Below are 19,290 nucleotides of genomic sequence, written 5' to 3'. Positions count from 1 at the left end.
ACCATCACTGTTCTTACTTGTCGTATATTAATCATCGTGACGACAACTACAGACGCTGTGCTTTTCGGCTCATAATGGTCAAGTTATGGGAGTCGGGTCACAGTTTAGATGAAGGCGTGGGTTAGTACCCTCCTCAAGTGCAGCAGCGTATTACTTTGTTTTTATTGCACGGTGTTTTATGTTGGTCTGTTTATGGTTTAATTATGCCGTATATACATGTTTATGGTATATACCTGTTGTGGTGTTTTAAGTACTACCTGTGTGAGAGATAATGTAGCTAAGATCCCATTTTTCTGACATCTGTTCATGAAGTCATTCGCCCTAACTAAAGACAAGGAAACTGACCTCTCTTCATAACAGTCCCTCTAGAGTAGACTGTCATGGTGTAGCCAGTTAGTTGTTTAGACTGTGATTCTGGTGTGTGTGTGTTGGGGGGGGGGGGGTCCGGAAAGATATACAAGTCAGAATTATGATGAACTAGCAACAAGATCAGACACCTGGATGGATTATAAAGATGGTGGGAACTTGTGTGTAAAACAGGCGTCTTCCTCCTGGGGCTCAGGCTCAAGTGGGGAGGGATGTCAGGAAAGGTCGAGTGGAGGATTGGTGGAAGGGAAGAATGAGAAGAAAAGTCGAGGATAGGAAGCAGGGAGGGGAGACTGGTGAAATGGTAGTTATATAACGCAAAGAATGTGAACAAAAACAGTGTGTGCAAGATGGACGAATCCCGAGATATATTTTTTGTTGTTGAAGAACATCAGGTCATCGGAGATATTAACGAGCAAGTTTCGCAGAACTTAAACAACGATTGGCAACTCTTTCCTGAGAGGATTATCAAAATACATTGGCGACATCACCGTCTAATCTCGTACAAGAGCCCTCTATACACTGTACCCTCAAACTATTATTAGTTTCGCATAATAGAATAAAAGAATCTAAGGAAAATCCATTTCAAAATTTTTCAGAATTATATTTCCTACAACTTTGGTTTTGAACGGAAGAAGCGTTTCTCCAGTCTCTCCTCGTCTCGACTTGATGCGGTTTACTTTCACAACGCTGCCTTCCACTTGACGCGTGTCTTGTAAGTGGTAGTAGTTTGATGTATTTGAAGGCGATGGCTCGAGAGGTCAATCCTTTCTACGATCACAGAATTCAGGGGGGGGGTGGAGGGGGGGAGGTCGATTAGAAGTTAATGTAGGTAATGTGTGAATTTAATTGGGCTACGTGTGTATTTATTTATTTTAACGATATCAGATTGCCACACAGGATTACCAATGGGCGGGTATGTTACACTCCTCACCTACCTGTACTTACATCAGTACGATTGTTATGAAAGAAAGTGAACTATAAACAAACCACATTTTGTCCTGCAACTCACTGGTGTATTGACGAGTTCGCCTTACCGAACCGCACTAGCCGACTGATCTGTTATTCTTGCTCTCACAAACCTTGTGATAGCATGTCTAATATATTCAAAAGAGTTAGCAATGGCCAGTTCCGGTAACTGGATGACCTTTTGCCCTTTAACTTTGACCCAGTGTCACTCACTCGCTGACCTTTCAGTTTTGGGTACAGCAGTAAATGTTAGAGGAATTTCGTTGACATGTTGGATGAATACTGGCCCTAGTGTCATGGCAGTGTTGGGTAAATACTGTAATTGTGTTCATTGGTCGTTTAAAAGTTCTCGTAGATATGTAAATATTTTAGAGCTGCTGCAGCAATGCTTGAAATGTGTTACTGAATAACTGAAACAAACAGTTGATACATGTAGTAGTCTCGGAATTATGATATTTTTTGTATCATAAAGTTTGTGGGAGAATGTGAGAAAAATTATGTTGTGCATGTTGACTTCTGCCAAATTGTTGGTGTTTTGTTTTACTCATTAACTCTCCCACCTTAACCTCGTATACTAAACACCTCAGCTGTGGCAGACAGCCGATGGTGCCACACAATAAACGAGTGATCGTGCAATGCACTGAGCTGGGTGATCCCTCCCACTCTACAGATTATATCAACCCTAATTAATTTTAAATAAGTATATACTGCACTGTACAGCCATGTCACTCTGGATATAGCTGTACAATATGTCCCGTGAAGTGCTCATACATTTTAGGATATTTGGACATTTCTGAATAATAATAATAATAATATCAAGTGTTTACCAAGCCTTCCCTTTGGTGGTTTTGATCATTTTATTCCCCAAATTGTATGTAACATTGGTAATTATTGCGTCATGATCAGTGGATAGTTACGGAATTATTACGGTAGGTAAATCCCGCGGTGGTTTCCATAGTTTGTCCAGCTTTTAGATCCGGTTTATAATTATGATAATTTTATTTATCACAACATTAAAAATAAATTAAATGGTTTGTGGTTTAATTCTGTATTGGTTATACTCTGATGATAATTTTTTGTACGGTATATTAATGACTTTTGGATAATTATGCACAAATGCACTGAAGAATAAATATATTGTTAATGTAATAAATATTAGATTTTCTGTTCATTATACCAGAGTGTATAATGTGTGCTTTCATTTACAAGTAACTATATATAATTCACATAACAATATATGTTTTTATTCATTATGCTTAATATACAGTTTACATGCACTATAATTATTGTGTATAACAAGTAAGTAGAAGTGTGTGCGTCAGGGTGAGCTGAGGTGCACTTGGCGGAATAGCATCACCCGTGAGGAAGAAACAGTCGTAGGTTATTAACGTTGTATAACCAATATAGCTTTAAACAACAATTCGTTAGATAATATCACAACTGTAGCTTGACTCAGAACACCGGTGGTTGAGTTGTATTAAGCTGCTAATTCGGATCACATGATAAATATACACCCCAGCTTATTGTACCTGGAGATTGACCCCCGCAATGTTAATCTAAGCTAAATTTAAGCTAACCTACTTTGCCTTGCCTTATATACCTACTGTAACCTAACTTAACATGTCTCTCCCCAGGTAACATTAGGGTTAATAGTCTTCAGGTGTAATAAGCTGGGATGCGGGGGGGGGGGGGCAGTCTCCATGTGATGGTTAATTATTATCACTGAGATTGGAAGTTAGTGGTTACTTCAGTTAAAGCAAGTTTTAGTTACATATTCAGGTCTACAAATGGTGGTCTTGAGTAACGACGATGGTATTGTTTTACTGTTGAACGTGAGCGGGAAGTCGTATCAATGTGTGTTTATGTTAAATATTGGGAAGCGTAGTTGAAGTTACCGTACACCAGCATGAATATGCAAGTGATTTTGTCGATCACCAGACACTCGCAAGACACATTGGAGTATTACTCTACCTTGGTCGCTTTTATCGTTTAACATTTTCACAACTTTATGAGTTTGATGGTACCATCCTTTTACGAATACACACACACGCGAGCGCACACACACAGATACAATGTTAGTTGAATTTTGTAATTTTACCAGGTGTCAAATTTATCGACACAAGATCGTTTGTGAAATCGGCTTTGTATGGACTAGTATACAAAAAGATTTTATAGCTTATACAGTTTTATATTGTTTGTATTGACAAAAAGTGTCCCCCATGTGAGCGGTGGTGAAGAAGGCACAAGTGGCCTGGTAGGGAGGCCTCACCACAATACCTCTCCCCGGGGATTATTCTTGGTGGTGGAAAACGTTGCTCCGCCTCCCACGGCTCAGGTTACTATACCACCGCGTGAATCACTCCCACCACTCCCTCTCCTGCGTTGCTCTTCGTTCCTCCTTCCTCAGTGCCTGCCTCTCCTCCTCGATAGTTCTCACACACCCCAAATGCCTGCCTCTGCTCGCCAACTCTTCCACAAACCACCTCACCACGTTTCATCCTCATCTTGTGGTGTTAGTAAATATATACCTGTATACTGAACTGTTACCACATTTTCATAAATTAAGAAAGGTGTATATGTGTAGCAATGTTCAATTTAACATATCACAACCAATAACTATGTTCTAACCTTTATCGAATTTCCTAAGTGTTGTCTAAAAATCTTCTTTGTTGGGCTCGTGTTTAATAACCTTGGTAGTTGGAGTACATTATAGCATATACCTAAAAACTGTAACGACCCCCCCCCCTCCTTCCTTTCTCTGTCTCTCTCTCTCTCCGGTCGGTCGTGTGTGTAGGCGAGAGAAAATGTGTGTTTCTTAATAACAGTGGACCGATTCGGATGAAACTTGGCTGGTAAGTTTTCTGCCGGACATGGGTAATTTATATACTGTATATATACTTTTTGGTAGGGGTAGTCAGGCAGGTCAAAGTTCACCGAATTGGGGTTGTTATTGTTCTAATGGGAACTTTGCTCGTTTATATCGGTAGGTGGTAAAAACCGCGGTTGAATTATTGGTTGTTGGGGAATTCATATGATCAGGGAAATTCTGTGTACAGTCGCAGATTTTATACACTGTTGTGGTCGTATCGCCGAGGTCACGACTCATTGAGCTACGTGACGACTGCCTTGGATTTTGTACCCCGTGTATGTCAAGATTTTTTTTTTATGAATTGTTTTATAATGTAATGTATATAGTTGGTGTCCGTAGCCATAGTTATCACCATAGATTCATTTGCAGTGTATAAGAACGTAGGCGTGATGAATCTGTGCATTTGGAGGAGGTAACGTTTTTTTCTTCAGATACATTACTGTGAAAACTACACTCTATTTATATATAACTGTATACATAGTCCCTGGAAACTTTTATACACTTGCCTCCATGAATGCTCGTATAGGTGTTCCTGGTCGGGTTTAATGGGTATCTGTGCCAGCTTTAACCTCAGGGTTGTAACAGTGAAGTGTCCATTGTGTCTGGGAGTGAGAGGAGGCCGAGTTGCCTCTATGGGATGCCGTTTAATGTTTCCGCCACGAGATATCACCCAACCCAACCTTCTAAAGACTTAATAGTAGAATGATGTTCCAATTTAATAATAATTATAATAATATTGATAATAAACGGTTTATTAATAGAGTTGCAGCCGGTGGCTGAAAATGTACAAACTTACATGTGATTTAGACATAATGATATGCGTTCAATACATTTACAGGGCTGTAAAATACATAAATCAGGAGTTGTTTATTATTTTAACAATAGATGGGATGGTGCTGTTCTTATATCTATCGGTGCGGGCTCTTATAGGCTGAATTTTGTTGTAGTGGTGGACTGCGGGAGGTGGGTGGGGGGGCTGCAGGTGGCGGCGATGACGAGGGTGGTGCAATAGTTGGCTGCCAAACCTTTCCAGTGCTTGGTGGTGGAGGTCACCGAGGGATGGCATTTCCAGGGTGGAGAGAGCATTGGTGTAGCCGGAGTAGTCAGCGCCGAGCATGATTCTGCAGGCCCTTTTCTGTACCTTCTCTAGCTGACGTTGTTGGGTGGAGTTGAGGGAAGACGACCAGGCTGGTGACGCATACGGTAAGGGCAGAGGCAACAGGTGTATATTATAATTACGTCATATCAACCAACCTACTAACGACGATGTGTATATAAATGGCTAAGAAAATATTGACACAACCAGATGATGGAGCAGTGAAGGATCCATACAACTGTAGCTTTACGTCATGCTAATGCTACCCACTGTTTCTCACTAAAAACTGACGAGTGTATAAGCAAAAGGAATACAGGATAATTTGCACCAATATGATATAACGAGGATGAAGACTCCTGATAAGATAAGGTAGGAGGATACCGGCAATAATATTAATGAGACAGAAAATTACTGACTAACCCCTTCACTACGGGAACGCCAATGTTTATGAAAATGACTTGGTAGTAGCTGGAGGCGGAGTTAGCATATAAATAACAGAGACCAACAAATAATATTATAGCGTATGATCACTGGATAATAATAATAATGATAACCGAGTACTTATAGGGATTTTGCAGCACAATAGTATAAAATACAAATGTCGAACCACCGAACAATACTAAATTCACTATATATGGACAGTAACCTAAAAAGCATATTCACCACATCTCAACAAATATATAAAATGAAGAGGCCATCATATAAACACAAGAGGACCACGTCACCATAACAGTCAAGCTTACACTCCATCCTTACATTGACCCAAGCTGATCTGTCTGACACACTTCACATTTTGTCGCTGCTTAAAGTCTCATCAGCCAAAGTTTACGAGGTCCGGAAACAAGCAAGTCCGATGGTACAATCCTTGACACAATTTCACCCACCCCCCACACACACACAACCTAACAACACACCTTTCCTGTACCCACACAGCCTCACCCACTATCCCTGACCACAATCATCACCCACACCTGACTGAACAAAGCTACTCGATATTCCTAGCTTGTGTTGCAGACAGGCGGACGCATCTCACTAAACACCCACCATCAAGAGGGTCTTAAATTTAATAGCCTTTACAAACATAACCATAGACTTCCATAACTTTAACTAAAAGTACTCAGCGGGTAGCGACTCGGGGAGAAAAAATGCAAGGTGCGACACATAATACATTCCCAGTGTCTGGTATTGTGAAGGTAAAGGATTGTGGGAAGGCCACTAGATTATACCCGGAACACAGCATAATATTCAGTATACTTAGCAGGAAGGTATGTGTGGCGCACCGTAAATGTCCATTAACGGGTCTTACTGGTGATGTGGCAAGTGTGGTTGGCTCCTCGTGGACCCCGCTGCTCAGCCCTGAACCACCACCACTACTAAATCTCGACATGACAAAATGGATTAGCTAACCTTACCCCGTATAAAGTACCGTTATACCGTCACCCAACTGCACCAACTAGCATGTCCAATTTCATTCAAGTTTTCAGGACTTTATCTTGTCAGTAATGTGTCCGTTCCACGTAGGGACATTCGGAATGGGGTTTATCCGTGTCCCTGGAACTATTTCTCGCCCACGTCACGTGCAACACTCACACAGTGTAGTGGTGTGGGCAAATGTCACAAGCTAGAGCCTGATACACTATCACAGTCCTGGATGTTTCCGCTTTCTCTCTATCTTTCTTGAAATGGGAAGACGCAGTTAAGTCGGTACAAGCAGGGGTAAGTTCTTATCAATAATTACATGGGAGAGAATATCATGAGAATAACCATCGACAATTTCGAATGAAAACTTCAAATTGTTCTTCCAAGACTGTACAAATAACTTGCGGTGTAAGTAACGACAGTAGGGGACTGCGAACATTAATTGCCTTGTTAAACCGGGGAGCACCTAGGCCACTCTTATAAATAATGGAAGCCACCGAGGAGAAAAAAGCTCAACGGAGCAACGTAAAATAAATGTTCCCAGTTGGTTCCTTTACCAAAACAACAACAACAATTTATGCAATATGGTATTTAATAAGGCCAGCTCTCCCGTTCTTCACATACGCACAAACTTACTTGTCATCCTTCCTGTACGGGAGTTTGTGCTCTGGGAAAGGCGCCATGCTATGTCACTCGAATGTATGGGTCAGTTTTCTGCCCCCTGAATGTCGGCAAAAATAAGTAAAATAATAAGTTACGTCGCCATATCTTTCTGTCTAGTGCACATAACACTAAGTGTCAGTTACCAGGCAAGTGTGGTGTGTTGAGTACGATAAACATAACATTAAATACACTGCCAAGAGTTTCAAGTGTCGAATGAAAAGGATCCAAGACAAAATCAGAATTGGATGATACCCTTAGTTGAACACAACAATCAAGTACAGCATCTGGAAAGACGATGGCAGCGGGTATAATGTGGATGAATTGAAGCAATGAGTAAACACAAGGTGGTGTTGTTCCAAGCCTTAACCAGTCATCCTACACCAGTGTGCACTATGCCAAGGTTCATGACCAAGCTAGGCCACGCCCACTCTTAACTGACCCCATGATCCTGATCTCAATACCAGGCATGACTGGGTTACGATGTGATAAACTATCCCCCTTATGGGGCAAATCTGAAGAAAAAATTTAAGAGAGGTAGTAACCACTACCATCTTGTCGACTATTTTGCAATCTTGCTGACCATCAACATTACTGTACTCGACCCTGTAACCTTAACCTACTCGTGCACATCTACGCAGTTAATATGATTTAAATTACAGTACAGCCTTGACTGTAACTCACCCCAAGCAAATTAATGAAAACAAAAATATAGACGATTTTTCACGCAAACAAAATGACTCAAGTTGTAAATTTATTCAAAGAATAAGTTCATAAGAATTGAGAAAAGCGCAACGGGCCTATCACTCAAATAGCGTGTAACCACAGTGCCCGTGAACCGTGTGGACAGCGTGGAACAAGAGCGACGCGAGCAGGTCTCCCCACACCTCCTGAGCTCAACATAAAAATTTAAGGGAACGACAACGAACTTAGGGTAGTTACAAAAGTCTTAAGTTTCATTAGAAAAGTGACGAAGTAAAAATGCACTCTTTAGACATTTAGTAAAATTAAGAGTGAATGCCATTCTCGTAAGTCCTTCCTTCATTTACAAAACAAATATTTACTAGTGAACTTAGGAATACATAATATACCGTATAAATTGAAATACCATGAAAAGTAAGGTATAATAAATATAAATGTGTAAAAGACAGGATATTTTTTCCGCTAAACATCCAGTTCATTTAAGAATCATTAGTGCCTGTAGACAGAACAAAATGATAATGGTTTTCCCCAGTACCTGTACTCGGCCGTCGCAGGGTGTTGCAGACGAGCCAGGGAGCGCTCACCACCTGTATACTCCCAGATGCTTATAGCTGTCAGGTAGTAGTATCTAACCTGTAATTTGCAGGCACCAGGGCACCCGCGGAACCATATTATGGAATCCGCAAGGGTTTATTGGAAAATTTGTTTAAGATGTAGAAGCTGTCGACAACACAGCAACCACACCCTGAGTTAACAAGTTGCATGACCCAGTGTTAAGGAATAGTCCGAGAAGACCGGACAACTGGTCTACTGCACTGGCTAACCATTACCCCGGAACACGATCCACAAATCGATTAACATCCAGGTTCCCAATTACTGTACTGCTGGGTAGACAGAGGCAAATGGCGTAAAGAAACTTGCCCATAGTTTCACCTTGCCCGGGGATAATTACACCACACGCACACATCAATACATGTCCTAAGATTGCATACATAGTAACTTTACTGATTCCCTTGGGTCGATCTAATAATGAAATGGAAAATGTAAGGTTACATGTAACGCTTTCAGGTAACCTCAACTTTCCCTTTCATTAGTGAATCGACCTCTCAGTTCCCCCTTTACAGTGTAGAAACTCCACTTTGTCTTATAAGCCTATAAATTCTTTGACAAATTACTTAATTCTACATAAGTATCTTACTTTCTTTCCGAAACAGATTCAATAATTCACCTGGAATACACACCTCTCACTTTTCCCCATAGAAAAATGGTCCTCTCACTTTCCTACCGTAGACACATCAAGGGAGGGGGGAGGGGGGATTGTACTCGGTCTGGTTTATCCGGTATTTACACTGTTGACTGGGTGGAGGGGTTCACCTCGACGGGGCCCGCTCAACTAAACCTTTGGAATTTATGCTAGCGTATTAGAAAACAAGAGCCAATCATAAGATGAACCATTTTAGGGAACAGGAATTTTCAGTGTACGAGACCTCACCCATACACCCTTAAATGTACCCGAGATTTAAACAAGAATGTGTTAATTTATTAGACAACTCAATGGATATATTATACATCAAACCAATTCTTACCACATCTAGGGCCTAAAATTCTATGGGTGAACTTTTTCCTATGGTACATTAATCTGACTATATTTAAATATTTCTAATGAAAAAAAATGTGGTCCATCTTTACCTTTCGACTGACGCTGAAAATATAATTAAGTTTGGCATGACATAAGCATGTCATAAACTGGGTGTTAACTTACCTACAAGACAATGGGAAATCTGAAAAAAAATCGACGACTGAGCCTGTCGTTAGAAAGCTGCTAAATAATCAAAACTCAACCAGAGGAAAATTAGCAGCTGACCAATTTTAAAGATGAACATAATAAACTAATATTAAATTGTACACACCATGGGCTCCTACTATAGTTCTGCATTGCTAGAGGCATAGCTTCTGTAAATTATTTAAACGGAACAATAACAATAATAATACCTGTAGTTATCCTACATCCTTTAGACACAATTTACATACCGTAAAGGCGTAAACAATAATTTAAATACCCCTTGCGTCCGTTTAACCAAAATTCACTTCAGCAAATCTTGATGGTATTTTTTTTCTGGGGGAGGCTGCTGCAGGCAGAGGTGGTGTCACATTGAGTAGGTCTATTGAAAACTAACGACATGTAAGGTTCATGCCTTGAGATCGACCATAATAAGACAGTGCAACGAGTTGACGAGTTCCTAATCCATAGTAAAGCACTACCACAACTAGCCACTGACCACTTGTGACATCCACCACCAGCACATCCTGAGGAAATTATTAACGTTCCTGTGACTTTACGACACCCTACTGTTAAGACGGGCGACAATTCACCCCTCTTCGTTTGAGCCATGTGGCGGGACCTTAGAAAAATCAATGTTAAGAAAAATCTGAGAACTACTCATAGCCAGATATCCAATTTACTTCACCCTTTGTTATATAATTATATTATTCATCTTTTACTGCCCATCGCTGCTGTCTGCAACAGTGGCGGGAGTGTTAGGATTATAAACCTTTACCTTTGTCAGCTGAAGCTCCAGGACCCAAACAAACGCCGAGGGTTACCACCGCCGCCAATGTCAACTCCAACGCTGGATTTCTCCTTCTTCCACCCATTTTTAGGCACTATTCGATTAGCACTAGTAAGGTATGTTTACCAGCACAAAGAGCTTACTTCATGGGTTAGAAAAAACTAATCACACGTGTTTCATGTATCTTCAAACATTATGTTAAGTGAAAAAACTGTTGAGACACACGATAAACACAACCTCACTCTGAGAGTCACAACTGAACACTGACTGGTTGATGCTTCACGGAGACTCGGGACACCGGTTGTACGCTCAAAAACTAGTTCCCTATAACCCGACAATTCAAGTAATTCATGTTTTCTTTGATAATTTACCCTGTTGCAATTGCATTTAAAACGTTGATAAGAATGAATCTTATATTTCTTCATGTAAGTTTATTTTATGTTCAACGAAATGATAGCTACCAACATATGGGATATTCCTCCGCCATAGAGGCACATTCATCCCACAGTGACGATGCCAGATACTCTATTAATCACTTCACAAAACATCTTGTCGCGAACATTTATAAATCAAAATTCATATATCGTGCTATATTTTTGTTTGGTATAAATAATTTTTTTTCATTCCAAATGATATATTTACTTGAATATTTAAAATTTAGATATATGATAGCAAGATTAGTCACTGACAAAAATATGCTATTGTTATTGTCTGACGTCGCTTTATGGAAAATGGATTAATTAAGCTGCTATAATAAGTCGACTCCTATCGGAACTACGTTATTGTAAGAGTGTCTTTATCTGTAAATGATTTCCCAGTCTTTTTTACTGTAATGCTTTCAATTCATCAATAGAAGCAGCCTCTAAGAGATTGATCCATAGATTGCAACCTAACAACAACAATTTTTATTTATCCCAAGGATTATAAAACTGTAGAAGGATTACCCTTCAATGTTAAATTTGTGATCCTCCGCAATGGTGGCGACACCAAGCGGCTGGGGAGTAGCTCATTGTGCCTTACTTTATATTGTGCGCTAACACAAGAATATTACACAAAAACAATTTATATGTAGTCAGTAGGTTATTGACATTCAACTTTAAATATCTAGGGATAATATATCAAAGCAACAGATTGATTATTTTGCAGATATAAGTACCTATATTTGCTTACATAAGGGAATATTCTCCCTTCGGTTCTTCAGTAAGAGCGATGGTAGAAGCTGCAGCTTTACATTATTTGGGCGTTTTCGATTTCATGTACCATGTCCTCCCCCCCCGAAAAAAATAAAAAAATAAAATAAATAAAAATAAATAAATAAATAAATAAATAAATATATATATATACTGTATATATATATATATATATATATATATATATATATATATATATATATATATATATATATATATATATATATATATATATATATTATGATTTATCAAAATTTTCTTATATATACATATATATATATATATATATATATATATATATATATATATATATATATATATATATATATATATATATATATGTGTGTGTGTGTTTTCCTACTGATTCCAAAAAAATAAATATAGTATACTTTTGAAGAGAAGATTTTTAAAAAATATATATTCATTTTATTAGGTTAGGTATTTTTTTTTTTTACGGGGAATAACCTACCTAGGCACGAAAAAATAAGAGTAAAAAGAAATTAAAAACCAAAGGAAACGATTATATTATTCTACACCACGAAGATGTCGGACAACCAGCTTTTTTTAAAGTGAGACAGATTGTATGAGTATGGAAACACAGAAGAAGACAGAGCATTCCACAGTTTGGCTGTGTGAGGAAAGAAGGATATACTATAACGCGTTATTCTAGTGAGACCGATAGCCACAGAGAAACGGTGTGCACTGCTGGCAAGATGAGTGTTATGAGCCCACGGCCTTGTTGGCGGAACACAGGATGCCAAATCCACCAAACATTGCCCGTTAAAGTACCTATAAAAGAGAGAGAGTGAAGCAACATTGCGGTTCACAACAAGATAACTACTTAACTACTATAAAATAGTACCTAAATACTGCACTTTAATTTAGTACCTAATTAATGTAATTTAGCACCTAGCACATTTAGTAATGAAATCTAAATTTGGTACATTACCTTAACATGTTTAGTGATTGTAAGACTTTGTGACCAATGTGGTCTCTTGCTTTCATGTCAAAAATAAACCTCAACATATTGTTTCGAATAATTTGTAGTTTGGAATTTAGATTCTGTGTTGTGGCAGAGTATCATGATAAGCAGGAATACAAATTACTCCAAGGTGCTCTATGACAACATGTTACAGGTACTCTAAATGACATCAATACATTACGTTACTCCCAGGTGCTCTGAATGACATCATGTTACTCACAGGTGCTATGAATGACATGATACTCCCAGGTGCTCCGAATAACATGATACTCCCAGGTGCTAATAAAACAAATGATGAATACCAGTATTTTGATTTGTGCAAAATATATTTGGAGAAGTAAAGTTCCAGACACCAGCATTATAGGTACAGAGTTCTGCATAGTTACTTTTAGGCGATGACATGAGTACCACTCCACCACCTCTTCCTTTGACTTGGTTCATTTCCAGTAATTTTTATGAAAAGACATCTTAATTCTGTTAAAATATCACACAGTTATGGGTGTTTTATAATAAGCTGATATATTAACGCTCCTATATTTTCATTTAACCTCAGCTGAATCATGCATTTATGGTCTTCAATTCATAAAGATACTATCAATATAATAATCATGTTATAAAGTACTGTATCAAACCTTGTATGCAGAGTACAGTGTGTAAGGGAGACAATGGGATGGAATATTAATGACAGTTTAGTTGGAAGTACTGTACTGTATAAGAAGGATACAAGTAGGTAGATCAAGAAAGATATGGACACACTATATAAGTGAATTACTGTAGTGAAGGTATTATGTCAGATATTGCCAAAAGAATGATATCTTAAGGTTTTTTCTAAAAAAAATTTACAGCAGTCTCCCTAACCATTTCCTCCCTTTCTTTCAGTTTCTGTTTTAAATTTATCCAAACTAAGCAAGTGGAAATGGAGAAAAGATAACAGATACAAAGAAACACAGTAGACAATTTAACCAAGGCATATGGAATTAAAGAATTAATTGAATAAGATGACAATTAAATAAGAAAGACATAATCATGAAAAGACTATTGGACCAGAATTTACACTAAAAATCGCCATCAACACTTCTATCAATAACTTTTGATGGGATATTCAGTCGCTGCAGAATATATCGACTTTTGGTGTGAATTGCAGCAAGTTTTGTTTCTATTTTATCTTCATCAGATGGATCCCATTTTGGCCAATCCCTGATGGTAGCGAGAAGTTTGACAATTTGATTTTGAAGACGAGGGTCAAGTTCTGATTCACAGTTGAGTAACACACTGCCCAGGAGACCTGATTGGTGAAACAAAAATTTTAAGCCTTATTTATTCTAGAAATGAAAGATTAGCATGACATTACATTAATTGTACAGTACTATATTGAAGTTGGGTTGCCCTTCACTAGATACCTAAGGTATAATGCACACACAAAGCCATTAATCTAGACCCAGGAAACCTGATATTAGTGGTTGGGACTAATTTTAAGGATAACCTTTTATACTGCAACTATAGCAAACGTTTTTCGCCCATGGGTAGAGGGAACTAAAAATGACATAAGCACACTCTGCCTATCTCTTGAGTCAGTCTTTCAGCCACTTATTTTAAACATTCAGGTTACTTATTAGTAGCCCGAAAGCGCCCTCTGAAACGTAATAAATTTTTTAAACCAAATTTTGTCGGTTTACAATTTAGTAGTCCGACAATATTATTGGAAAGTTCGGGATAAGTCCTCGGGTGTGGGTAGGCACCCGAAAGACTTATCCCGAATGTTCAAACTTGTTATATATGAATAGAAAAAGTCTCTGAAATACAATTTATGTAAATTAAGATGAGATAATAAAAAAACCCAAATATTTAAATGTCCTAATAGCCGGTTCCGACGGAAATGTATATATTTTTAAGAGACCGACGTGTACCCCCGTGATGTTTTACCTTCAACTCCAAAGATTTTTCGTCTCCTCATCGCCCTTCTCTTATTTTATCAAGTATTGCATTCCTACAATCATCTTCTTATAGCTTCAAGTGTTAAGTAATGCACTTTTGTTTGTGAGATAGATATAATGCCATTTCCAATTTGCCAATATATTATAAAGGAAAGATATAAGATGAGCCAAATGTACTAGGTAGGTTGCCGAAGTAATAGTTTACAACAAGTGTCACCTGTCACCCACGCTGAGAATTACCCTGGAAAAAATTTCTCCTGCTATATTTCACTGTTTGGGCTGCTGTTGTTCCGGTTGTGTTTAGGTACTACCTATGTTTGTAAGTTTAGATTAGGTTACATAAAATATTTTTTCGATGAAATGTTCGAACTCAGGGTTAGGAAAAAAGTGGAACAACAATAAACAAAAGTTAAATATACTATGGACAAATTTCTTAAGGAAATTCTCTGTAATAGCTATGCAACAAGCTTATAAACTGTTATCAAAAGTAATTTACCTAATACGGTATACAATAGTTACCGCAATATATAGATAATAGATATTACACTTCGTTTTTTTTTCAGGCGGGCATTATAGCATTCTGGTATGCTGAGCTAGCTGGTGCTGTGAGGCTTCCAAGGATTGTTATTAGAGACCATCAAAATCCTTTTGCTTATCTCTCTGAGGAGGAGTTCATCAAGAGGTATAGGCTGTCCAAGGAATGCATCCATGAACTTCTTGAACGAGTTGAACCACACATGCCAAGAGTTCAAGATGGATGAAGCAAGAAATTCTGGTGTTACTATAGTGTGCGGTCTACAAGATAATTGGGTTAAGTTATCTTAGGTTAGATTAGGTCAGGTTAGGTTAGACTAAATATATCTTTGTAGACCAAAACTCAAAATCTTGGATTTTGGTCTTTGTTTAGAAATGTATAGGGTATTTATTCAATGTTATGCAATGATGCAAAAAAGAGGGAGGGAGGGGGGGGGGGGTGACATCACCACTATACAGTACTCAGCACCCATGAAAACCCCTAAACCTACCTCCCATGTACAATAATACCACCAGGCCATAATTACAGAGCAGTAATATCTTCATTACACAGAATTCGCCAATATGTACTCAGAATTGAAATTGGCTCGGAGTTTTTCCGGGAAAATTTTCAACATTCCGGGTAAGTGAACGAGTTTTCAAGGTTGAAAATTGGGTTAATTTTTATGAAAACTTCCTGAAACTCTCCAAGTTTTTTCGGCCTCCGAGGATGAAAGAACATTTAAACTCGGCAACTTTTACATGTAACCGGAAAAATTCTAGGGAAGTGGGATTTTTCATGGTTTGAGAGTCATGATATCTGGAAGTCTTTCGTCCCAGGAAGAGCTCTGCACCAATTATTCTGGATAACGGGGATATCACCTGTATGTTGCACTTTATAGAGGGCGATTCTCTGAAGAACTTAAAATGTAACACAGTAATATATATCATCACAGGGACCCTGTTCTTTACCATAATCAAGATAAGCAATGTTACCCTAGATTGCCCACAGCCAAAGGTGGAAGTATGGCTGCACTCTTGACATATGCCACTGCTCAACAACTCGAATGCTTGTCCTAAATACATTACGCACAGATTGGGTTGATAAAGTATTGTACATACTGTACTAGTGAAGGCCTTTAAGGCCTCCAATATAGCACCATTCAGTTCTTGTGTACTGTCTTTAATAATGGCACTGAAGCATTCATTCCTCTTGTTCACCTGCTTCCTTTTCTTCCACCAGTGACTGGATGTTGATGCTGCTGTTGCTGGTGGTGGCACGGGTGGTACTGATGTTGGATCAGTTGATCCAAGTGTTCCTGCTGGTGCAGACGCTGGCATAATTGGTGGTGGTGTCTGCCTTCTCCCTTGAAGACGAACTTTTATCTCCACAACTCATGTTTACATTTACATTTATCTTGGATAAGGCGTACCAACCCTCTCGAGTTGCGGCGTTCGTGTTACTAAATAGTAAACCAATGTTCGGGATTTATATTCGAGCTTGACGAATCCATTTGACGGATTACTAGACAGTAACCAGACATTCGGGATTGCTCTTCGGGCTTGCTGCCCCGAGTGTTTAAAAAAATGGCCGATTATGTTCTTCCAGTAATCAATCCCCATTCACTCCTTGTCACACCTCTCACTGAACAGATGGTCCCACTATTCACTCACTGCCATTAATCATTTGGCAGTACCTAAGGTGTTCTTGTTGAGCAACACACTTATCAATGTTAGACTTTTGCTTAAGCTTAATTACTCATATTTTGTCAAACCATTTATTATGATTATTTATGTTTAAATTTGGGTACAACCCAAGAGCTGATGGGGAAACCACAATTTCACAGGCATCAATTGGTTTCACAGTGAATAGTCTAGTAAAGACTATTTGATAGTCTGATATTGCTGGGCCACCCACAGTCAGGCCTGGGATTAGGAAGATATTCTCCGGCATGTGTTGAAACAGAATTACAGCAACTTTCATTGAATCTAACTTCCTTCCTCATGTTCAGCAGTACCACTGAAGCTTCCACTTCAGGATTTAATGGGTGTGCATGTAATATTTTCTTTCAGTGATATATTTGTCTGTGTTGCATATACAGTAAACAAATTTACTGGAACCCATAATCCCTAGTGTATAGGCTTCCCTCTGAGCCAAATAAAGTAAGTCTAGTGTTAAACAAATAAAATATTAAAAGTGGCATCCCCATACTGGAGGGCTTTATGGAGATAGGCTACTAACCCCTTGTGTATGAGGTCCCCTCTGAGCTGAATAAAATCATGTGGCATTAGCCAAATAAAATAATAAAAGTGGCACCCCCGTGGTGGAGGGTTTAAGAAGATCTGGTAGTGTGGTGATATCAGACTGAATCATTCAGTGTGACTAATTGGGTCGTTTGGCAATTTTCACATACAGTAGCAGGGTTATGATCCCATTGAGTGGACTCCCACAAGTGACAATAATAAAGTATGAGTCATCTTGTATATGGCAGGTGACTGAAAATTATGTACAAACATTGTTAACTGTCTGTTGCATGATATTTGATGCACTTTGAGCAGATTTGATTCCAAGGAGTGTACAGCTGTGGCAGGAACTTGGAAAACATTTTGGGGCTTGGAGAGCTGTGAATGATGGGAGAATATGGCATTAATTGGTTTAAAAGGATATCACAGCAGTTAAGAGTGAATGGATGAAAATGAAAGCAAGGATAGTCTGTCTTTGGTCTTGACTCTGGTTCCTCTACAGCATAGCAGGAAAAGATTTAGAGTTAAAAAAATATTACCTTCTATAAGGCCTAATTCCTGCAGAATGTGACAAGCCTGCTGCCATCCCATTGTGAATCCTACAAGATGGTGTTTCTGTTTTCCATCCTCTACTCCTTCTGCTTCACCTGCAGCATATGTCTGCTGTTCCAAGGCATCAACGAAATCAAAAATATCCTCACTGCTCATATCTGTGGGAGACAAAAAGGCACATTCATACAGTGTATATTAACATACCAGTACTGTATACAGTAATACATTAAATTATCATGGTGGTAACTGAGAACATCTGAAATTGAACCAACAAAGCATTTTCCTGCTCTAATTTATGCTAACTCACAGTATACTTTAAACCAACTTTAAAACATGATATTGCATATGAATATGATGAAAAAAAAGGTTTGTTCCGAAATTACATGAAATCTAACGTGATTACCTGAAAAAATGGTCCTATATACTGTATAGCCTTTCTGAATTATGTACAAGACAGTTCAGTATACAGTATATGCATTGTCACTTCTATTTTTGTGTTTATTATCATGATATCAGTGTAGAAAAAATTTCAACCAATTCGGACAATTCCTTCTGGTGGTCACCCTCTTCTACACCTTTACCAATATTTCCTATTATTCATTGTAGATGACCTCAAAATGTCCCTGAAATTGTTCAAATTGGTCAACTTTCAAAATTTTCTCGAGAGGGGGACCCCAGCCTACCAACCACCCTGATTACACCACTGGATGGAAAAGAAATAATGTCTACATCTTCAAGTCTTGCCCCTCCCCCCCCCCACCCCCATTTCCAGAAACTTATATACGTCACTGAGGGAAAGTATTACCTGAGCACAAACTGGACCCCTGAAGGATACTCATTAGAAGCAATGGTGGTGGCTTAAACTGTCACTTGCTTCCTTTCCTCAACCAAAAAAGTAAAATAAATGGCGCCTATGTTGTTAAATATTCTTGAAACTTACCTTTTGAGTGAACTAGATCAGGACCTCAGATTGTACACGGATAAAAGGGCAGGAGACTTCTTTTGGTTCTGCTTGACATATAAACACAGCTTCCCAACCACGTGTTATTGTTTACCTGGGGACAACAAGCTCATTGTGTTTTACCTTGCCATGATATTTACAGTTTATTTACAACATTTTTTCAATTGGTTTATACATAAAAAATTCAGATTTATAAGTTGCACATAAATATGAATAATTACCATCAGTGGTCTTTTAATCTTACAGATATAAAATTTAAATTG

General features: G+C 38.5%; 1 protein-coding gene across 1 annotated transcript; it reads right to left on the bottom strand.

Moving 5' to 3' along the window:
- Positions 1–13,118: 13,118 nt before the first annotated feature.
- LOC121876647 lies at positions 13,119–19,209 on the bottom strand. The gene is made up of 3 exons (XM_042381951.1): positions 19,007–19,209; positions 18,054–18,224; positions 13,119–14,108 (listed from the first exon to the last, which is right to left on the bottom strand). Exons 2-3 carry the CDS (start codon positions 18,220–18,222, stop codon positions 13,879–13,881), a joined length of 399 nt encoding a protein of 132 aa, XP_042237885.1. The 5' UTR covers positions 18,223–18,224; positions 19,007–19,209; the 3' UTR covers positions 13,119–13,878.
- Between the last annotated feature and the right edge of the window lie 81 nt (positions 19,210–19,290).

Source organism: Homarus americanus, unplaced genomic scaffold (genome assembly GCF_018991925.1).
Source record: "Homarus americanus isolate GMGI-L3 unplaced genomic scaffold, GMGI_Hamer_2.0 scaffold28, whole genome shotgun sequence".
Classification (NCBI taxonomy): Eukaryota; Metazoa; Arthropoda; class Malacostraca; order Decapoda; family Nephropidae; genus Homarus; species Homarus americanus.
This window is presented reverse-complemented; position numbering and strand designations above follow the sequence as displayed.